At 45.0% G+C, this 19,124-nt stretch overlaps 2 protein-coding genes across 2 annotated transcripts in view; one reads left to right on the top strand and one right to left on the bottom strand.

Annotated features, from left to right (window-relative positions):
- Positions 1–19,124, top strand: part of PDGFD (platelet derived growth factor D) — a 148,336-nt gene that overhangs the window by 24,846 nt on the left and 104,366 nt on the right. The window lies entirely within an intron of this gene.
- LOC132591963 (uncharacterized protein K02A2.6-like) lies at positions 1,228–19,047 on the bottom strand. Its single transcript, XM_060273300.1, has 2 exons — positions 14,877–19,047; positions 1,228–1,247 (listed from the first exon to the last, which is right to left on the bottom strand). The coding sequence occupies exons 1-2, from the start codon at positions 18,637–18,639 to the stop codon at positions 1,228–1,230; spliced, it is 3,783 nt and encodes a 1,260-aa protein (XP_060129283.1). The 5' UTR covers positions 18,640–19,047.

Raw genomic sequence — 19,124 nt, forward strand, 5'->3', positions numbered from 1 at the left:
AGAGCATCCAAATTGTGGACCTTCATCCCTGCAACCGGGAACGGCCTCTACAAGCCCAAACTTCACCAGAAATTCACTGCACTTCACCTTGCATTTCAAGGGTTTGGCCAAATGTCCCTTGAGGTCCCTTTCAATTCTACAAGTTTATGATTCTATAGAAAGTGGCCTAAACATGACAACAGGGCAATATCAAACCTCCTAGTTTAGCTGTCGCACTCTGTGCTGTCGCACAGGCATATGTCATAGATTCACCATATATATGACAATAGCTAAATGATGATGATGATGATAATTTATTTATACCCCACGCATCTGGCTGGGTTTCCCCAGCCACTCTGGGCGGCTTCCAACAAAAGATTAAAATAATAATACTAACTTTCAGTTTTTCTGCAAATGGTGACTTTATATCTTGGCAACAAACTCTCTTTTTCCATTTTACAAAATTGGAGCTTAAAAATAAATTCCAGCAGATGGTAAAGATGCAGAACCAGAAGCTCAGGGGGTAAGAAAAATATTCCGATTTTATGCATCTCCATGGGCTTTATTTATTCGGGCAAATGGATCTTTCCACTTCCAGTACAGCTGGTTACGTACTTAATTTGTTCCGGAGGTCCATTCTTAACCTGAAACCGTTCTTAACCTGAGGTACAACTTTAGCTAATGGGGCCTCCCGCTGCCGCCGCGCGATTTCTGTTCTCATCCTGAGGTACAGTTCTTAGCCCGAGGTACTACTTCCGGGTTAGCGGCGTCTGTAGCCCAAAGTGTTTGTAACCAGAGGTGTTCGTAACCCGAGGTACCACTGTACATGGCAGAAGGCCCTCAATCAGCTGCCTTGCTATGAAGCCAAAGACTGGCAGGAAACAGTAGAGTCCATAACACTTGGACATTCAACAGCCAGTTTGTGAGTAAATGCAGGCAACCACTTTTCTTGCTAACTTACTGGGTGGTGTAAATGTCAGACGGGGCAGGCCAAGACATTTTGCAGCCTGAGGTGGAGCAACAAAGGACATTCCCCCACCCCTCTGCAAGTAAAGCTAACCATGTTATTTTGGAACTGGGGCAGAGAATTCTACAAAACCGCACCTCATTTTCATGGAGGATAAAGACTGCTAGCCAGAATGGTTATGTTCTACCGCTCCTGTCAAAAGCAGTAGACCTATAAATATTAGGTGCTGGGAATTTCAAGTTGGGTGAGTGCTGCTTTCAGGCTCATGTCCTGCATTCAGGCTACCCATACAGGTTGGCCACTGGGGGAACACAATGCAGAATTAGACAGGCCATTGGCCTGATCCAGCAGGAGTCTTCTTAAGTTCTCTCCATGGCACTGAATAGTATTAAATAATTCACAATTTACTCGCCTTTCATGGCAGGCATTCTGTGGTCTGTGTTTGCCTGAGCTGGACTAAGGATTCTGAGCCCCTGTGTTCTGATTCGATACATGATATCCAATCACAGAACATTTCAGGATTTGGGCTACTGCCATTGGCCCTTAAACTCTGAGTTATGATTCGCAGCTTGGAAGCCTAGACAGCCAATCACGTTGAGAATGGGAGTGGCTCAGGCCTTCAGAAATGTATATAAGCGGTTGCTTTGCCCCTGTTGTCCAGTTCTGTTAGTTTAATAAAGGTTCTTGCTGCCACCACTGTTTCTTGCTTTGCGGGAACCCACCCACACTTCAAAACCCTCTGTCTGAGGCCACTTCCTCATTCTGGCTAATGGTAGGATCAGCCATGTGATCACATGATAAGCCAGTCATCTGTAATGATACCTCACATCCAAGCACAGACAGAAACCTGGGAAATGTGATAGTGGTAGCTTGATACATAGCAGGAGAAAGAAAAACCCACAGGCTTAGCACAGAATCTGAGCTTCCAAACCCACTGTTGACATTCTATGATGATAGATGGCCTGCATATCTCAATTAATTTGTATTTTAAAAAATTAATCAACTATAGATTTTTTGGATTAATTGAGGAGAGTTTGATCAATGAAGGCAAATCGTCATTGGCAGATATGAGGCTGAAAGACAACACTTCTTTATTTGAAGCCATCTCCAAATAATAATAAAGAAAGCCATTTCTCAATCAATTGGAGGCTTTGTGGATTACATTGTTAGCTGTTTTACATTTCTTTCACTATCTTCCAAAACATATTCATATCAAGAAGGCAGACATACAGAATTATTTCATTTTAATGGATTACAAAGCAAGCCATTAATTGACCAGTGTCAGCCACTGTAATGAAAGGTAATCTATTAATTTTAAAGATTTTGCAAACTACAGGAAAACTTCATTTTTTTTCTTCAGAGTTACAATTCATATTACATACACAATTCTTCTAAGGCTGTAATCCTGTATCATGGCAGTGAACAACAAGTAACAGGGCACAGGATTGCAGCCTAGATCTTGCCTCCCTGGCCTATCAACATCTAACTATACTTCAGAACCTAATATACTGAAAGGTTTTCACTCATTAAACATCAGTGATCTCTGCCAAACACGTCAGATTGGAAAAACACAAAGCCACCAACCTCACCGATTTTTCTCTCAGGGGTTTCCAGATTTTGGTGGCAGCTTCCCATCTGGAAGAAATACAGGAAAGACTGGTAGCGCCAAGATAATTTGTCAGAGCTGAAGACTACGGGGAATGGAGCAGTTCCTTTAAAACAGGCTGCCCCCAAATCTTTGTTTGAAGCAGCATTTCAAGGACTGAATAGCCAACCAAGTCATACCAAGTTGCTGAACATCAGCTCACATGTTTTCTGTTGCATCATCTTACCCTTAAGCTTGTAATAAACATTGCATGACAGGAAGGGTTTTTAGAAAGATTTCACATTATGAGCCTGCTTATGTGTTACTCTCACCATCTGAGAGCAGCTCCACCGAGCTGACAATTGCAGGGGGGCAGGACTCTGTTTGAACCAGGGCTGTCCCTCTGATCTGATTTGTGATCACGGTTTAATTTTTTACATACTGTATTTTATTGCTTGGGATATGCTAATGTTTGTTGGCTGCCTTGAAAATTTGTCTCCTTTACTCATCTAGTGTGACTTTGTCTGGGGTCCTTAGACAGGTGGGCTTATTGTGTCAGTAGGGCATATGTGCATAAAATCCAAAGCGTATAGGAGACTGTGATCAGCACCATAGGTAAAAATCTGGACTGTATATGTGACTGAAACATGGACACCACATGGTGGCAGCAGAAGAGGGATCAGAAGTGTAGCAAGCTCTGGTGGTACCCGGTGCGAATTTTTTTGTCAACCCTCCTCCCCACACATTGACGGCTTAGGGTAGGCTTGGGAGTCACAGGGGGCGGCGTGCCAAATGTCACCCCCGGGCACGCCACCTGCCCCCCGACTCCCAAACCTTCCCCAGCTGTAAAAATGAAGCACAACGGCTCAAGGTAGGCTTGGGAGTCATGGGCGCCCGGTGCGCCCGGGGGTGACATTCAGCACGCTGCCCACCCACGACCCCCAAGCCTCCCCCGAGCTGTCGGAATGAAGGGAGAAGGCTGCTGGCAAAGCAGGCCACAGTGCATGAATATTGGAGGATAAAGGGGGAACCTGGCACAATGGAATACGAGCAGCAGAAACGGATTGTCGTTCCCTGAAATTCCACACTTTGTCCACACTGAATGTCTGCTAAAGACCCATCTTTGGTGCCTGAAATTTACAAAGTTGGTGCCCCAAGTTTAAGTCGTTGCCTCAGCCAATACATTTTCTCCCATAATATTGAGAAACAGGAGATCTAGAATCTTGCAGTAGCAATAAAAAGGGGGGGACTGAGGGGGTGTGGGGAGAAACTGTGCAACTGCTATTACTAGTTGTGCCCCCACCCCCCCCAGAAACTGTTGAGAATTTTCTCCTTCCCCTCCAGAAATTTGATGAAATGTTCCCACACACCTCAAATTCTCTGCTGACAAACATTTGTGGAAAATTTCAAGGGGCTATTTGGACACAAATTTGCTTTGTGTTGTTTCCTATGGCACAGTTCCCTGCTTTGAAACTTAAGACAGCGAAAGCTGAGAGTGAGAAATAACAACAGTAAATCCTTCCGAACTCTCCTTTGCGGGAATTGCTTCTTGCACTTTGTATGGCTAATTTAAGAAATGTTACAAGGGATTTTAGGAAAATCTATAGCTTCCTCTTCTGCCTCCATCCATCTGTCAGTGGAGGCTGCTCCGATCTGTGAATCGGGTGAAATAAGTCAAGTTGGAAAAGGGCAGGAAGACCGTCACAATCTTTATCCATATTAGAAAATGTGGGTTGGGGGTACCTACCTACAGCTCACACAAACTGAAGTTGAGCTCAGCTATTCCTCCCAGGCTGCCCCCAAGGCCTCATAAGAACAGCCTACTGAGTCGTGCCATTGGTCCATCTAGCCCAGCATCCTGTTCTCACAGTGGCTAGCCAGATTTCTGTGGGAAACCCACAAGCAGGAACTAAGTACAAGGGTGCTCTCCCCTCCCGTGGTTTTCAGCAACCGACATTTGAAAGCACTGCTCACTGCATCTGCAAAGGCCATCATGGCCAGCGGCCATCAATAGACTTGTCCAATCCTCTTTTTAAAGACATCAAAGTTGGTGGGCATCCCTGTCTCCAGTGTGAGCAAGTTCCATAGTTTAGATATGGAATACTTTTCTTCTGCCTCTATACTTCTTCTCAGTCCTTCCCACCCACTGGTGCTGTTGCTGCTACAACACTGACAAACAGGAGTGGAGAAGACAGAGGCTGTTTCTCCTCTTCCCTCCTCCATTGTCCACCATGCCAATGCTCTGCACACTACCATGTGGAAGTAACCCTGGGAAGCATCATTTCCCCAAGGCCCCCTATGACATCACAAAGCCTATGTTTTCCAGGAGCTCTTTGCAGCCAGCATAACCCCTAGAAGTTTGCCCAGTTCCAAAGGAGATATTGGGGAGAGCCCCTCCACTGTTTCTCCTTTCTGCTACCACTGCCAACAACACCAGCTTATTACACTTTTAAGTGATTGCTGATCTATAGCCATTTGATGTACCTCTGGGGACAATTTTTTTTTGAATTATCATTGAAACAGTTCATTATCCTGGAAGAACTGTTCTGCTCTCTGCTGCTGTGCTCGGAGTACCCTATTTCTATGTTAGGAGCACCTATCATCTCACATTTGCAGGATATTGACTGTGGAAAGGCATTTTGCCTCCATCTCATTGACTTTTGATAGTGACTTACCACTCCTACCATTCTTGTTCATGGAACATTTATTTGATTCCTATTATTTGTGACTCCGTGCACATATTATATGTCTTCTGTTTATGAATTTTGAAACAGTAAAATGTTATAAAGATTTTGTCAGTATGTTATTAGCCGATGTGTTGCTTGTTGTTTAGAGCCACTGGGGGGGGGGAAGCAGCAGCAACACCCAGGTAAGAGGAGAGGAAAGGTGGGAGGTCAAATTGTGGACCCCAATTTGAACATTATTTCTACAGTGTTATGTACTGAGCTGAATCATAGAACAATAGGATCCAGAATCAGCAGTCTGATTGGTCCGCAGGAGCCACCCAATCCAACTCCAGGTGGAAGTGAATCCGCAACCTGATTGGCCTGCAGGAGCAGCCAATCAGGCGGCTGGCAGAAGTGAATCCACAACCTGATTGGCCTGCAGGAGCAGCCAATTTCATACAGTATTTAAATCGATTGACTAACATCTGTCGAAATGGATTTATTTATTTTTTAACAGGATAGAAAGAACAAGAAAGAAAGAACTGGTGCTAGTTTAGGCATTAGCATTGCAAATAATTCAGCCACAATGGGACTCAGTAATTATCAGCGAAGGACACCTTCAGCCTTTGCAACCTCTGAGCGCTTGTTAAAGTCAGTGTGCCAGCTCTGTATTTCCAACACAGTGTACAGCATCTCAGAGAAATGTTTGGATGAGTGAATGAAATGCGAGATCAGTTTGAGAATATATATACCCTGCAGCTCTCTGCCTACATCACAGCGTAGCGAGCTTTCCTGCTGACGATACTTTATCTCCCTTGTGCAGGAACACAGTGGAACATAAATTTTAAAAAGAGAAGAAAGAAAGAAAGACAACATCACTAGAAAAATGGATCCATTTTCTTCCCTCTGTATAAAGCAATATCCAGTTGAATATCCAAAGTAACAGAGAAATTGTAGAGACTTCCATTTCAAATTTTCATAGACGGAACATGTGAAACAAATGAAATGTCTTTCTTCCTTGGGAGAGGCACTCATTTTGGGTTCTTATTTATGCAAACATTTTGATGTTAATAGTTGCCATTTTTTATTTTTTGGAATGAAGGCCTATTGGGTTTTGCACATCCACTGAATAACGTCTAGGGCTTTTTCTCTTTCAATGGCATTTAGTAAGGCTGTGCAGTGGCTGCGAGATTCGCCTGTATCTCTGTATTCTGTTTTTATTAGTTATTTGATTCTGAATCCGATTTGTTAATCCAGGGTCTGATCTTTGTTTAATTGCATCGGCACCCCTTTAATTCCAAGCACAATTCAAAATCCTGCTTCCGATCCTTAAGCACTTAGTGATCTGTGCCTAAAGGAGGGAGAGAAATCCAGTACAGTTCAGGCGAATAGTCTTAATTCGCTTTTTCTGAAACACTATGAGAATTGAAACAGCCACCCTTTAAGAAGTGCACTTCTTGGAATTTTGTTAGGCAGTTCACCAAACAAAAATGTATACGGGGGGGGGGGGATGTGTGTACAAAAGCATATATTAGTGAAAATAACGTACGGAAGACTGGCTGTCTTGTGATTGTGTATCAAATTGATCTTTGTGTATATTATATAAAGTATCGTTTTGTCACAAGGGTAAAAATGATGAGCATTTTAGTGCTCACATCCTTCTTTGCAGGCAGTGTATATGTCAGTCGTTTTATCAAATATTCGTCACCGTTCAGAGGGACAGTGAAGAAGAAAATGATCAGATAATTCAACGATAAAAATCTTTTCTGAGAAATATCACCTCAGCCCTAGAAAATATTGCCTGTAATTAATTTAACTGAGGACTGGTCCAAGCAACTCTCTTAAAGCTCATGGGGGCAAGAGGTCATCTATCTTATGGCTCCAGGAACTGAAAAACTACCAGTTGCAATTTCCCCATTTACACAAGGAGAGGGATGGTCTTGTGTGAGTTTGCCGTCCAGTGTCATACAGCTCAAATGAGCAAATGGGCTTCTACTGGAAGGATGATTTATTTATTTTTGCTAAAAGTCAGCAGGAACCAACTATTTTTTTAAAAAAAATATATTTCTAAAAAACAATCACCTACTCTCATAGTTAATAGTTAACTCTCATAGTTAATAATGTCAGGGTTCCCTGACAGATCTTTCACCCTTCAGATGCCTGAGTAAACAGGAATGAGATAGACACACCTCATTAGGGAAGGAATTCCACAAATGGGGAACCACCACCAAGAAGGCCCTGTCGTGGTTCAAAGTCTTTTACAGTAGAAGGAACAGTGAAAGGAGGGAAGGGAGGAGAACTGCAGAGGTTATATAGGGACAAAAGTGAGAAACTGCAGTCTCATACACTTAGTTGTCTTTTCAGCTGGGAATGAGGATGTTTCCACACAATGTAACAGATTTGGGTAGGCTGTTTTGTAGCACTGGGATGTGATGCGTTATTCCTCTCTTAACTCAATGTCATTAAGCAGGTTCCTTTGAATGTCTTCCATCTGGCTGTGGGGGAACGTTCTTTCCGAGCCGAATAGCCGCTGCCAAAATACTCTTGTCAAGTTTGCTTAGCCACAAGTACGCTAATTGCACAGACCTAACGACTCTGCATAGTTCTAACCCCTTCCACCTCTGCCATGTCTCCAAGCTTCTAGGCCTGCTGCATTAGGTGTGTGTGTGTGTGTGTGTGTGTGTGTGTGTGTGTGTGCATGCGCGCCCAAAAGGCATAATATACAGAAGGCTGGAAGGCTTCCATCCAACAGATGGAAGCAATCTTAAGCTTTTCTGGAAGCTGACCCAGTGAGAGTGAGAAGGTAGGGAATGCTATGAAGGGGGTGGGCAATTTCCTCCTGGCTGCTTTGGTGTTTGAAAGCAGCATTCCATGCTGTACTTTTTGGTCCCCAGTTGATGCTGGATAGCTGAACTCAGGGAAAGTGGGCAGTAGGAAAACACGATCATTTTTTTTGGCTACTGCCATGGAGAACTGACAGGAATGTCTTGGGTGCACAGTTTAGAAAGCCTTCCTCGTCTCCAAAACAAGCAAGAAACAGGCATTGCTAAGAGGGTCATTGGAGAGAGGGAGCTGGTTGGACATTTAGCAGGATGGAGAAATGACCAGGGATGCATTAGTTGGTAGACATTACGCAAACATTATGCTCACTGTTGTGGAACACCCTTCTTAGGAGCTGCCCTTGGTGACGCATCTCCGAATCACATCTAGACCCTACATGTAATGTGGTTGAATTGAAGCAACCTTGGAAAAGCTTCCAGGGGCTGCATTCACACCATACATTCAAAACGCTACAAGACGACTTGAAACAATCATGGCTTCCCTCAAAGAATTCTGCCGTTTGTTCATGGTGCTGAGAGTTAGTAGTGAGGAGACCCATATTTCCCTCCCAAAGTTACAATTTCCAAAGTGCTTTACAAGCAATCCCTCTTCTGTGAGTGGGATATGACTGGCTTTTTGTTTTTTTCCTGTGGAAGAGTGACAGATACGTTGGGGCATTAATTTCCTATAGTAAATAAATCTGCAGCAATGGGTACTAAATTAAGAATTTTAAAACTGTTATGTCTTGTATAATAATAATAATAATAATAATAATAATAATAATAATAATAATAATTAGAAGAAGAAGAAGAAGAAGAAGAAGAAGAAGAAGAAGAAGAAGAAGAAGAAGAAGAAGAAGAAGAAGAAGAAGTTGTTTATTTATTTATACCCCACCCATCTGGCTGGGTTTCCCCAGCCACTCTATCTAATGAGCCATATCTGGTGTGGGCTTCTATTTCTTTCCAAAGCTGTTGTCTTTTAGAGCTGTTTAGCTTATATTGTGGTGCATTACCTTTCCTGTTGTGTTGGTGGATTTTAGTATTGTATGAAATCAAATCAAATCTTTATGGTTACAGTCAATGAGCAGCATTAAGAAAGCAAGAGAGAAATAAAAGTGGAGCACATAGAACACATTTCTTTCTTCTTCTTTTTTTAGTACTACAAATATTTGCACTGTTTCTTCTTATAAGCCACAATGGAAACTTTAATTGACATGTGGCGTACAGAAGATCCACACACAAAAAACACACACACCACCCCAAAGCAGTCTGAGTTCAATCTGTTCACCATGACAACAAATGGGAACCTCTGTCCTCACCAGGAGAAAAACTCCCAATGCCCACTAGTGTGGGGCAGGCAGTTTTCGAAACTCCCATTGTTCTAGGCACATTTTGCAACAGGGAATTTCATTAGCGCAAGCAGTGTCTGAGCTCTGGGTGCAGCCCTGTGTCTACGATTTCAAATTAAAACTGCAGAGTGGAAGCAAAGGTGGGCATCTTTCTGCCTCCCCACTTCTAGCTACTCCCTGAAGACTGGAGAAGAGACTCTCTTAAGAATATTAGGGGGGTGGGCAGGGGAATGGCTAGACCATGTGAAAAATGAACATAATATTTTAGCAGCAGTTCATTCATTTCCAGCTTTGTATTCTTGTTATAAAAAAGTGTGCCTAGACATTCCGTTGTTGCGGCCATAACCTTGGTTTAAGGTGCCATTTAGCTCCTAGCTTTCATATCTCAGTTTCTAACACTGGGGGCAGGCTATGGAGAGAGAATTGCTGCCTTCAAGCTCTGTTTGTGGGCAACCATAACAGAATGCTGGTGTCTATGAGCCCTAGTTCTGTTTCAGCCTTTCCTTGATAGCTGGCTCGTAGGGAGCAGGCCAATTCACAGCATTTACTAGCTGTATTAAAGGCTAATCTTTTAGTGGAAGGAACAGCATTTGTCTTCTTCATTCCTTCCCTGAAACGCGTTGGTATCATTTGGAGAGCAGCAAATGTTTATTCTGCAAATATTCATTGGCTCCTTTAATAGACCTGTAGTATTTAACAGATCTCATTGAGATGGGGGGGGGTAAAGTCTGGACAGTTGCAGCTTCAGGGCAAAGAATTTGGTGAAACTGAGCCTGCAAACTGATAAAACAGATGCTAATCTGCCTTTAAAATTACCGAAGTATACCTTTTAATAATCATGCAGAAACGAGTAAATGCCTGCGTTCCATTTCTGTGGCGCCTACCAAAAACTATTCATAATTGTAAACCTGCCAGCAACTCCCCCTCTCTTTTTATATGAGAAGTGCTCCGATTTTAAAACTTTTAGTGTTTACTCTTAAACTGGACCTTGGCCATTGAAACAAGTTGTTATACACTTTAAAACAAGGCTTCTTTGATTACAAAGAATGCATAGATAGTTCACAGAAAAGGTAGGTCATACATATCTGAAAGCGTTTCCCAAGCTGTTTGAGATCAACACAGCAGGAGACTTGAAAATGCACCATATTTTTCCATGTATAACACGCCCCCATGTATAAAACGACCCCTGTTTTGGGGGACCGCTACAAGAAATTGCCGTAAGTTGTTGAGCTTCTTTGGGGGGGGGGTAAATTACCCAGAGTTGTGGAGCTTTTGAGGGAGGGCGCAATTGTCAATCACTTTACAGCCTGCCCACCACTGCAAATCACCATACCCTCCAACTCCCGGTAAGAAAAATCCGGGATCAGCAGCGGTGCAGCACCGGAAGTCGCTTCTACACATGTATGGACATGCGTAGAAGCAACTTCCGGTGCTGGCGTTGCCATTTTCCAGTGCCCAGACATGGGTAGAGCGGCACCCGAAATCAGTTCTGCACATGTCCAGACATGCGCAGAAGGAGCCTCCCTGGCAGGTAGGAAATCCGGGGGATTTACGGGTTTTTTCTCTATTCGGGATAACAGCGGGAAACAGGTTTAAATACGGGGTTTCCCATGAAAAACGGGAGACTTGGCAGCTATGCAAATCACACACATTGCCGCAGCCACCAATTGCCTGCGCACTCCCCACCCAAAGCCCAGCTGCCCACTCGTCGTGACCACAGCCAGTTGCACTCACGCCTCAACGCTGATGTAAATCGAACGCCAAATTCCACAGCCGCAGCCAATTGTCAGCAGGCCTTGCCACAACAAACAATCACATGCCCAATCGCCGCTGACAATCACTTGCTGGCTGCTGCCATCAATGTATAAGATAACCCGCTAATTATTTCTAAGGAAAATATTTCATCTTATACATGGGAAAATACAGCATATATTGTTTTTATTAAACCATAAAATATTTGAACTGATGTATAAGTGTACTGAAACTTTTGACTCCACACAGAAATGAACTCTGCTTTCTCCTCTCACCCCTGCACAAATGTTTGCCAGCAGAATTGTGTCGCTATTACTGGTTGAGGTTAAAACTTTCAGATATGTTGTTGTTGGATGTTGTTGTTGATAATATTATTTTTTAAATTGCTTTCCACATATGCCCCAAGGCGATGTACGAAACATAATAAAGACAGCTAAAACAATTACAAAAAAGCACAAAAAATTACACAAGATGAGCTTTGAAAAGCCCCTGAAATGAAGCTCTTTCTTCTTGTTGTTGTTGTTTAATCGTTTAGTCGTGTCCGACTCATCATGACCCCATGGACCAGAGCACGCCAGGCACTCCTGTCTTCCACTGCCTCCCGCAATTTGGTCAAACTCATGTTCGTAGCTTCAAGAACACTGTCCAACCATCTCGTCCTCTGTCGTCCCCTTCTCCTTGTGCCCTCCATCTTTCCCAACATCAGGGTCTTTCCCAGGGAGTCTTCTCTTCTCATGAGGTGGCCAAAGTATTGGAGCCTCAGCTTCATGATCTGTCCTTCCAGGGAGCACTCAGGGCTGATTTCCTTAAGAATGGATAGGTTTGATCTTCTTGCAGTCCATGGGACTCTCAAGAGTCTCCTCCAGCACCATAATTCAAAGGCATCAATTCTTTGGCGATCAGCCTTCTTTATGGTCCAGCTCTCACTTCCATACATAACTACTGGGAAAACCATAGCTTTAACTGTATGGACCTTTGTTGGCAAGGTGATCTCTGCTTTTTAAGGTGCTGTCTAGGTTTGTCATTGCTTTTCTCCCAAGAAGCAGGCGTCTTTTAATTTCGTGACTGCTGTCACCATCTGCAGTGATCAAGGAGCCCAAGAAAGTAAAATCTCTCACTGCCTCCATTTCTTCCCCTTCTATTTGCCAGGAGGTGATTGGACCAGTGGCCATGATCTTGGTTTTTTTGATGTTGAGCTTCAGAACATATTTTGCGCTCTCCTCTTTCACCCTCATTAAAAGGTTCTTTAATTCCTCCTCACTTTCTGCCATCAAGGTTGTGTCATCTGCATATCTGTTGATATTTCTTCCGGCAATCTTAATTCCAGTTTGGGATTCATCCGGTCCAGCCTGGGCTGTGAAAGGTGGGTCTTTCTTACTGCTAGCAAAAGCAGTTTGCATCATTGAGAATGGCAGTGTTAATGAGCCTTTCTGTAACAATCAGCCTCTGCCCTCCTGTAGGAGAGAGGAGTGCTTCTCATTATTTGCTCAACTTGTTTGGCTGCCATTCATCATTGAAATGCACACCCCCATTTTACCGGGCTGTTTACACGGCTATTAAAAGTGGTCACGCTGTGTTTCAAGACTTGCAAAATATTGTCTACTCTCTTCTACCGTGATGGCAGTAGCATATTTCTGGAGGAGGAGTTGACTGGCCAGATTGCTCTCTCTCTCTCTCTCTCTCTCTCTCTCTCTCTCTCTCTCTCTCTCTCTCTCTCTCTCTCTCTGTGTGTGTGTGTGTGCGTGCGTGCGTGCGTGCGTGCGTGCGTGTTTCAGTGCTAAAAACCACTCTCTATCAAATCAAATCATAGTAAAATGCTGCAAAGTCCAGTGCATTTCAGTTAAAAACAACATGTGTCAGAGGCACGGACTGAGAATCGGGTTCTACAAGTGTGGGGCAACCCCTAGGATTCGCCAAATTTTTGACTAGGAGAAGACTGTCCTACCACATAGCCCCAACTGTGTTGGCTGCCAGTTGGTACAAATGCCGGTTCACGTGCTGCACAAATGAAAATATTGGGGATCCATTGAGAATCTTTTGCAAAAAGTCGGGATTGTTTTGCGGTAGAAGAAAAGGCTCTTCTTTTTTGTACATTATTTCGGAATCTTAGATGAACAATTATGATGTTGTGTGGCAGCTTGCCAGAAAATCTAGAAGAAAACCCCCAGCAATTATACCACTATAAATGGGAAGTGCAAAAAGGTCCTTATTTCACCCTGGCATCCTGCAGTGAGGAGGAGGAGTGCTGGGTTTGTTTGTTTTCTGGAAGAAGAAAAGATTGCATTATTCACATCAGGCTCACAACTGTCAAATCAGATGATTAAATTTATTTTATATGATCGCATTAAAGACACTGTTTCCCGAGGTTACAGAGAGCACATAAGATTTGATATTGTTCAGAAAATTAAGTTTCTGTCTTTGTTTTCAGTATCTCTCCCCCCTCTTATCCATGTTGCTCTTTCACAGAAGTTCATCCAAGGATGAACAATTTTCATGCAAGATTTATAGCCCTATTTGTTTTTGAAGACTTCTTTTTCTTACAATGTGAAATGCTTTTGTGATAAAGATCTTTCTTGAGGTCTCCTGCTTAGCATGTATTTATGCATGCTCATTACATAACCATTAAGGGTTGGTTAGAGTAGAAAAGATTTTAATTTATTGTGGATTCATGCATAATTTGAGTTATGTTTGTGTTATATTCACTGGCAATGGGAATTTCCTTTTACCTGTATTTGCAGGACAGTTTGTTCCCAGCCCATGGACATTCTGGATAATTTTTGGCTATTATTGACCAAGCAACATGAGCTGGTGACATAAAACTGTAAAACTTTAAGTTGGTTTCTTAAAAATCATTTTTCATTTCCCATGCATATCAGCAAGAAAGGTGTCCTCGAGGCACTGCAATATACTTTTATCAAAATCAGTGGCACAACTTTTTTGTTTGTTTGTTTTTGCACCTTGTCATTAAAAACTAAATAACGAAAGCAGTGGTCATGTGAAAAATACCCGATTTAAATGTAAAAATATGTCAATAAAATTGACAGCTGATATGACCTCACCAGAAATATAAAAAATAAGATTAATGTAGTGACGTGGGGTTTGTGATTTCAGCTCTCTTGACAAAACATGCTGGAGACAGTTCTCTAGTAACAGCTCTTTATTAAAGTGAACAAGACTGAAGACTGAGGAGAGGAAAGCTACATTTATAGGGACAGGGGATTAGCTAGGAAGGGATACATTTTGGAGGGAACAATATCACGCAATCACAGTGCTGCCTTTTGGAGGAAACCAATAAGACAGAGGATCCAAATACAGCAGCTTAAATGAACCAATAGTAGCTGTACCCTCTGGGACCAAAAGGCAGTTACTTTATCCTAATGCAAATACAGACAATAATAATACAGATATAAAATCCTTTGACTCAATACACAACACCCCTCCCCCCCTAGTGAGCACAGCAGACGTAATCCCTCAGGTACTGTGGGGTCCTACAACTTCTACCTGATCTCCTGACAACAGGTGTTGCAGGTTCTGGATTGGGTGTTACCTGTGGTGGAGGGGCTGCTATAGGGGTTTCATCAGGAACAGATGGAGTCCCAGACATCTCAGGGTCCCCGACCTGTACCTCGTCATCATGAGGACTAGCAGACCCTGGTTCATTTGCTGAAGCCCCTGGTGACTGCACCTCTGGACCATTTTCACTCTGGTCTCGCAGCTGTGCGTCATTAGTCAGGGATGAATTATCTGACTCCTCCCTGCTGAGCGCCCGGCGCCTCAGCTGATCTATATGTCTCTTCCAAACTTGCCCATTTTCCAAGGTCACATAATAGGACACAGGTCCACTAGCCCGGGTGATCACACCAGCCACCCACCGCGGACCTCGTGAATAGTTCCTCACCCAGACCAGATCTTCAGGGGCGAGATACCTTGTTGTGTCAGTCTCAGCCTGGGGGGTTGCTCTTGAATTACGGTTTGGCATTTTATCTGGGTGGACATAATCCAGCACCGTTACCAGTCTTCTACCTAAGAGCAGCTCGGCTGGCGACTTGCCCGTCGCAGTACACGGCGTCACATGCTGCAAAAATAACATTCGCGCAATGCGAGCCGACCAGTTACCCTCCATTAAGCGTGCAATGGATTCTTTGGCTGTTCTTACCATGCGCTCAGCCTGCCCATTGGAGGATGGGTGAAAGGGCGCGGATGTGACCCCTCTAATGAAGTTATCAGCCAAGAATGCCCTGAATTCTTGGGATACAAAAGCTGCCCCATTATCTGATACAATGGTCTCAGGTAACCCATGGGTAGCAAACAGCTGCCTCAACACCTTGATTACGGCAGCTGATGCCATGCTAGGGACCATCGCCACTTCTAACCATTTGGAATATGCATCAACGATAACCAAAAAGACCTTCCCTTGGAATGGCCCTGCAAAATCTATGTGCAGCCGGCTCCAGGGAGTCCTGGACTGCTCCCACCAGTGGACTGGTGCTCTGGCCACTTCTGGCCGCACCTCTTGGCATGCCTTGCATGTTCGTACCCATTGTTCTATGTTCTGGTCCATTCCAGGCCACCACACATAACATCGGGCTAGCGACTTCATCCTGACCATTCCCGGGTGTCCCATGTGAAGCGTCTCAAGAACCCTGTTTCTCAGTGGTGCTGGGATGATCACCCTATCTCCCCATAGGAGACAACCCTTATGCATGGACAATTCGTGCTGCCTTGTCGCATAAGGCCTGAATTTTTCTTCATGCGGACCACCTGGCCACCCCCTCCCCACCCAAGTGAGCACACGGGAGAGAACAGCATCTTTCCTCGTTTTCTCAGCTATATCCGTAGCTGTTACAGGAGCCCCCGGAAGTGTTTCTAGCATAATAATGTGCTCCGCCGGAGCAGGATCCTCATTGCTCCCGCCAGGAAGGGGCAAGCGACTCAGCGCATCAGCATGGCACAATTGTTTCCCCGGCACATGGGTCAAGGTGTACTGGAACCCATTCAGGAATATTGACCAACGCAACATTCTGGGGGAGAGAATTTGTGGCGTTTGTTTGTTTGGGTTGAACAACCCTAACAGTGGTTTGTGGTCCGTTTCAATGGAGAATTGGCGACCGTACAAATAATCATAGAACCTTTTGATTCCGGACACAATAGCCAGTGCCTCTTTATCAATTTGAGCATAGTTGCGCTCCGTGGGCGACAACGTACGGGAATAGAAAGAGATGGGCTTTTCCGACCCATCCGGTTCCCTATGACTCAGCACAGCCCCCAGGCCGTATTGAGAGGCATCACATGCCAGGACCAGCGGCTTCGACTCATCATAATGAGCAAGGACGCTCCTGCTACTCAGCATTTCTCGCAAGGAGTCAAAAGCCTTCTGCTGCTCCCGCCCCCATCGCCACACATTCTTTTTCCGCAAAAGTCTATGTAATGGTTCAGCTACCGAAGCTTTCTGGGGTAAGAATGAATGATAAAAGTTAATAAGTCCCAGGAATGACTGCAACTCCGTCTTGTTCTGTGGTCGTGGTGCCTCGATGATGGCCTTAATCTTAGCATCTGTGGGGTGGATGCCTGATGCATCAATTTTAAACCCCAAGAAATCCACCGTTGGCACCCCAAAACTGCATTTTTCCTTTTTCAGTTGCAACCCCACCTCCTTGAACTTGAGCAACACTGCACGGACACGCGCAACCAGTTCCTGTGGGTCTTTTCCAGCAATCAAAACGTCATCAAAAAATGGCAAGACCCCCGGCAGACCTCTTAACAGGCGTTCCATGAGCCCTTGAAAAATCCCTGGGGCCACACAAACTCCGAACTGTAATCTGTTAACTCTGAACGCCCCTTTATGTGTGACAATAGTCTGTGCTTCCGCTGATTGTGGGGTTACTGGCAGCTGTTGGTAAGCTTGTGCCAGGTCAATTTTGGCGAACACCTTGCCCCCAGCCAGTTTAGCCAACAGATGTGATACAACTGGAATGGGGTATGAGTTTCCCCTGAGTGCCTTATTGATAGTACATTTGTAATCTGCACATATCCTGACTTCCCCATTTGCTTTAAGGGGCGTGACGATTGGAGTCTCCCACTTAGCAGAGTCCACGGGTGAGAGAACTCCCTGCTTGACCAATTTATCCAGCTCTGCCTCGATCTTGGGTTGCAGTGCAAATGGCACTCGCCTTGGTTTGAGTCGGATTGGAGCCACCCCGGGGTCCAACTCGAAGTCAACTGGGGGCCCTTTATAACAACCCAGTTTTCCATTAAAGAGACCAGCAAATTCCTTGCATAATACCTCGCTCATCTCAGGGCAGGTTTGGATTGAATTAAGCCCTGAGATACTCAGTCCCAGGGCAGGGAACCAGTCAGTGCCCAGGAGACTGGGGCGACTGCCCTTCGCAATCACCAGTTTGAGTACAGCCTGTTTGTCCCGGAACTGTACTCTCACGGCACACATTCCCATAACATGGATGCGGCCTGCTGAGTACGACTGCAAGGTTGCCGGAAAGGGCTCCAGAGGGGGCAACTTACCCCTGGGGAAGAATGTCTTCGCGGTCTGGTCTGACACGATGGTGAATGCAGATCCGGAGTCCACCTCCATGTCGCACTGCTGACCCTCAATCTTCACCTTGACGTGTGCCTTGCCTTGCGCTGGAAACTGCACGGCCCTCCCATTGATCTCCGTTACGTAGTGGCAGTCCTTTAGAAAACGAGTTGCTGTGGGCGGTCTGCGATGCTCCAGTCTAGGTGCTCCTGTCGCTCCCGACGCCGCCGATCTACAGACCCTGGCGATGTGACCCGTCTTTCCGCACGTCCGGCAGATAGCATCCCTGAAACGACAACTCTTCCTTTCATGGTTTCCGCCACAACCTGGGCAACTGCCTCGGCGATCTCTGTGCACTGTGCAGGCCTGACGCACCGACTCAACCCCACGGACTGGGCTCTGGCTTGGAGTAGCCTCTAGCTCGTCCATGGCATGCGCAACTTCTATCTGTGGCTTAGTGGCCTTGCGACTGGCATCAAGCTCCTCTCTTTCATAATTCTCCGTGGCGGTGGCCTCCTTCAAGGCTGAAGCAAGGGTAACCTCTTCTTTAGCCACGATGCGTCTTCTGGCTTTCTTGCTGCTCAGACCCCCAATAAACCGATCCAGGAGAGTCTCTTCCAGATTTTGGAAGCCGCAGTGCTGAGCGAGCTTCCGGAGTTCAGCCAGAAATGTGGATACAGACTCCCCAGCACACTGCTGCCTCTTATGGAACTCCATCCGCCGGGCCATCTTGGTCTCAGTAGGCGCCAAGTGGCTTGTTAGGCAGGCAAGAATATCTTGGAGAGATGTCTCACTCAGCTTAGCTGGAGCAAGTAATGCCTTGGCTAGCTTGAAGGTCTCGGGCCCACAGTAGCTCAGGAATGTGGCCCTTCTTTTGCTGGCATCGGTGATCCCTTGAGCCACTGCGAAGAACTCAAAGCGTTCGACGTAGTCTTCCCAGGTGTGGGGCTCTGATGGCTGGAAGGGCTCCAATACCCTTGGACTCTCCATTGTCCTAGCGGGCAGGGTCGTCTTCTCAGCTGGCCAGTGAGTCTTGTTCTCAGCTGCAATCCGGACTCTGAGGCAGGGTTGTGTTTAACCGCTCCTCAGCATTCCGGATCCCATCCTCGTCGCCAGTTGTAGTGACGTGGGGTTTGTGATTTCAGCTCTCTTGACAAAACATGCTGGAGACAGTTCTCTAGTAACAGCTCTTTATTAAAGTGAACAAGACTGAAGACTGAGGAGAGGAAAGCTACATTTATAGGGACAGGGGATTAGCTAGGAAGGGATACATTTTGGAGGGAACAATATCACGCAATCACAGTGCTGCCTTTTGGAGGAAACCAATAAGACAGAGGATCCAAATACAGCAGCTTAAATGAACCAATAGTAGCTGTACCCTCTGGGACCAAAAGGCAGTTACTTTATCCTAATGCAAATACAGACAATAATAATACAGATATAAAATCCTTTGACTCAATACACAACAATTAACA

This window comes from Zootoca vivipara, chromosome 4 (genome assembly GCF_963506605.1).
Source record: "Zootoca vivipara chromosome 4, rZooViv1.1, whole genome shotgun sequence".
Taxonomy (NCBI): Eukaryota; Metazoa; Chordata; class Lepidosauria; order Squamata; family Lacertidae; genus Zootoca; species Zootoca vivipara.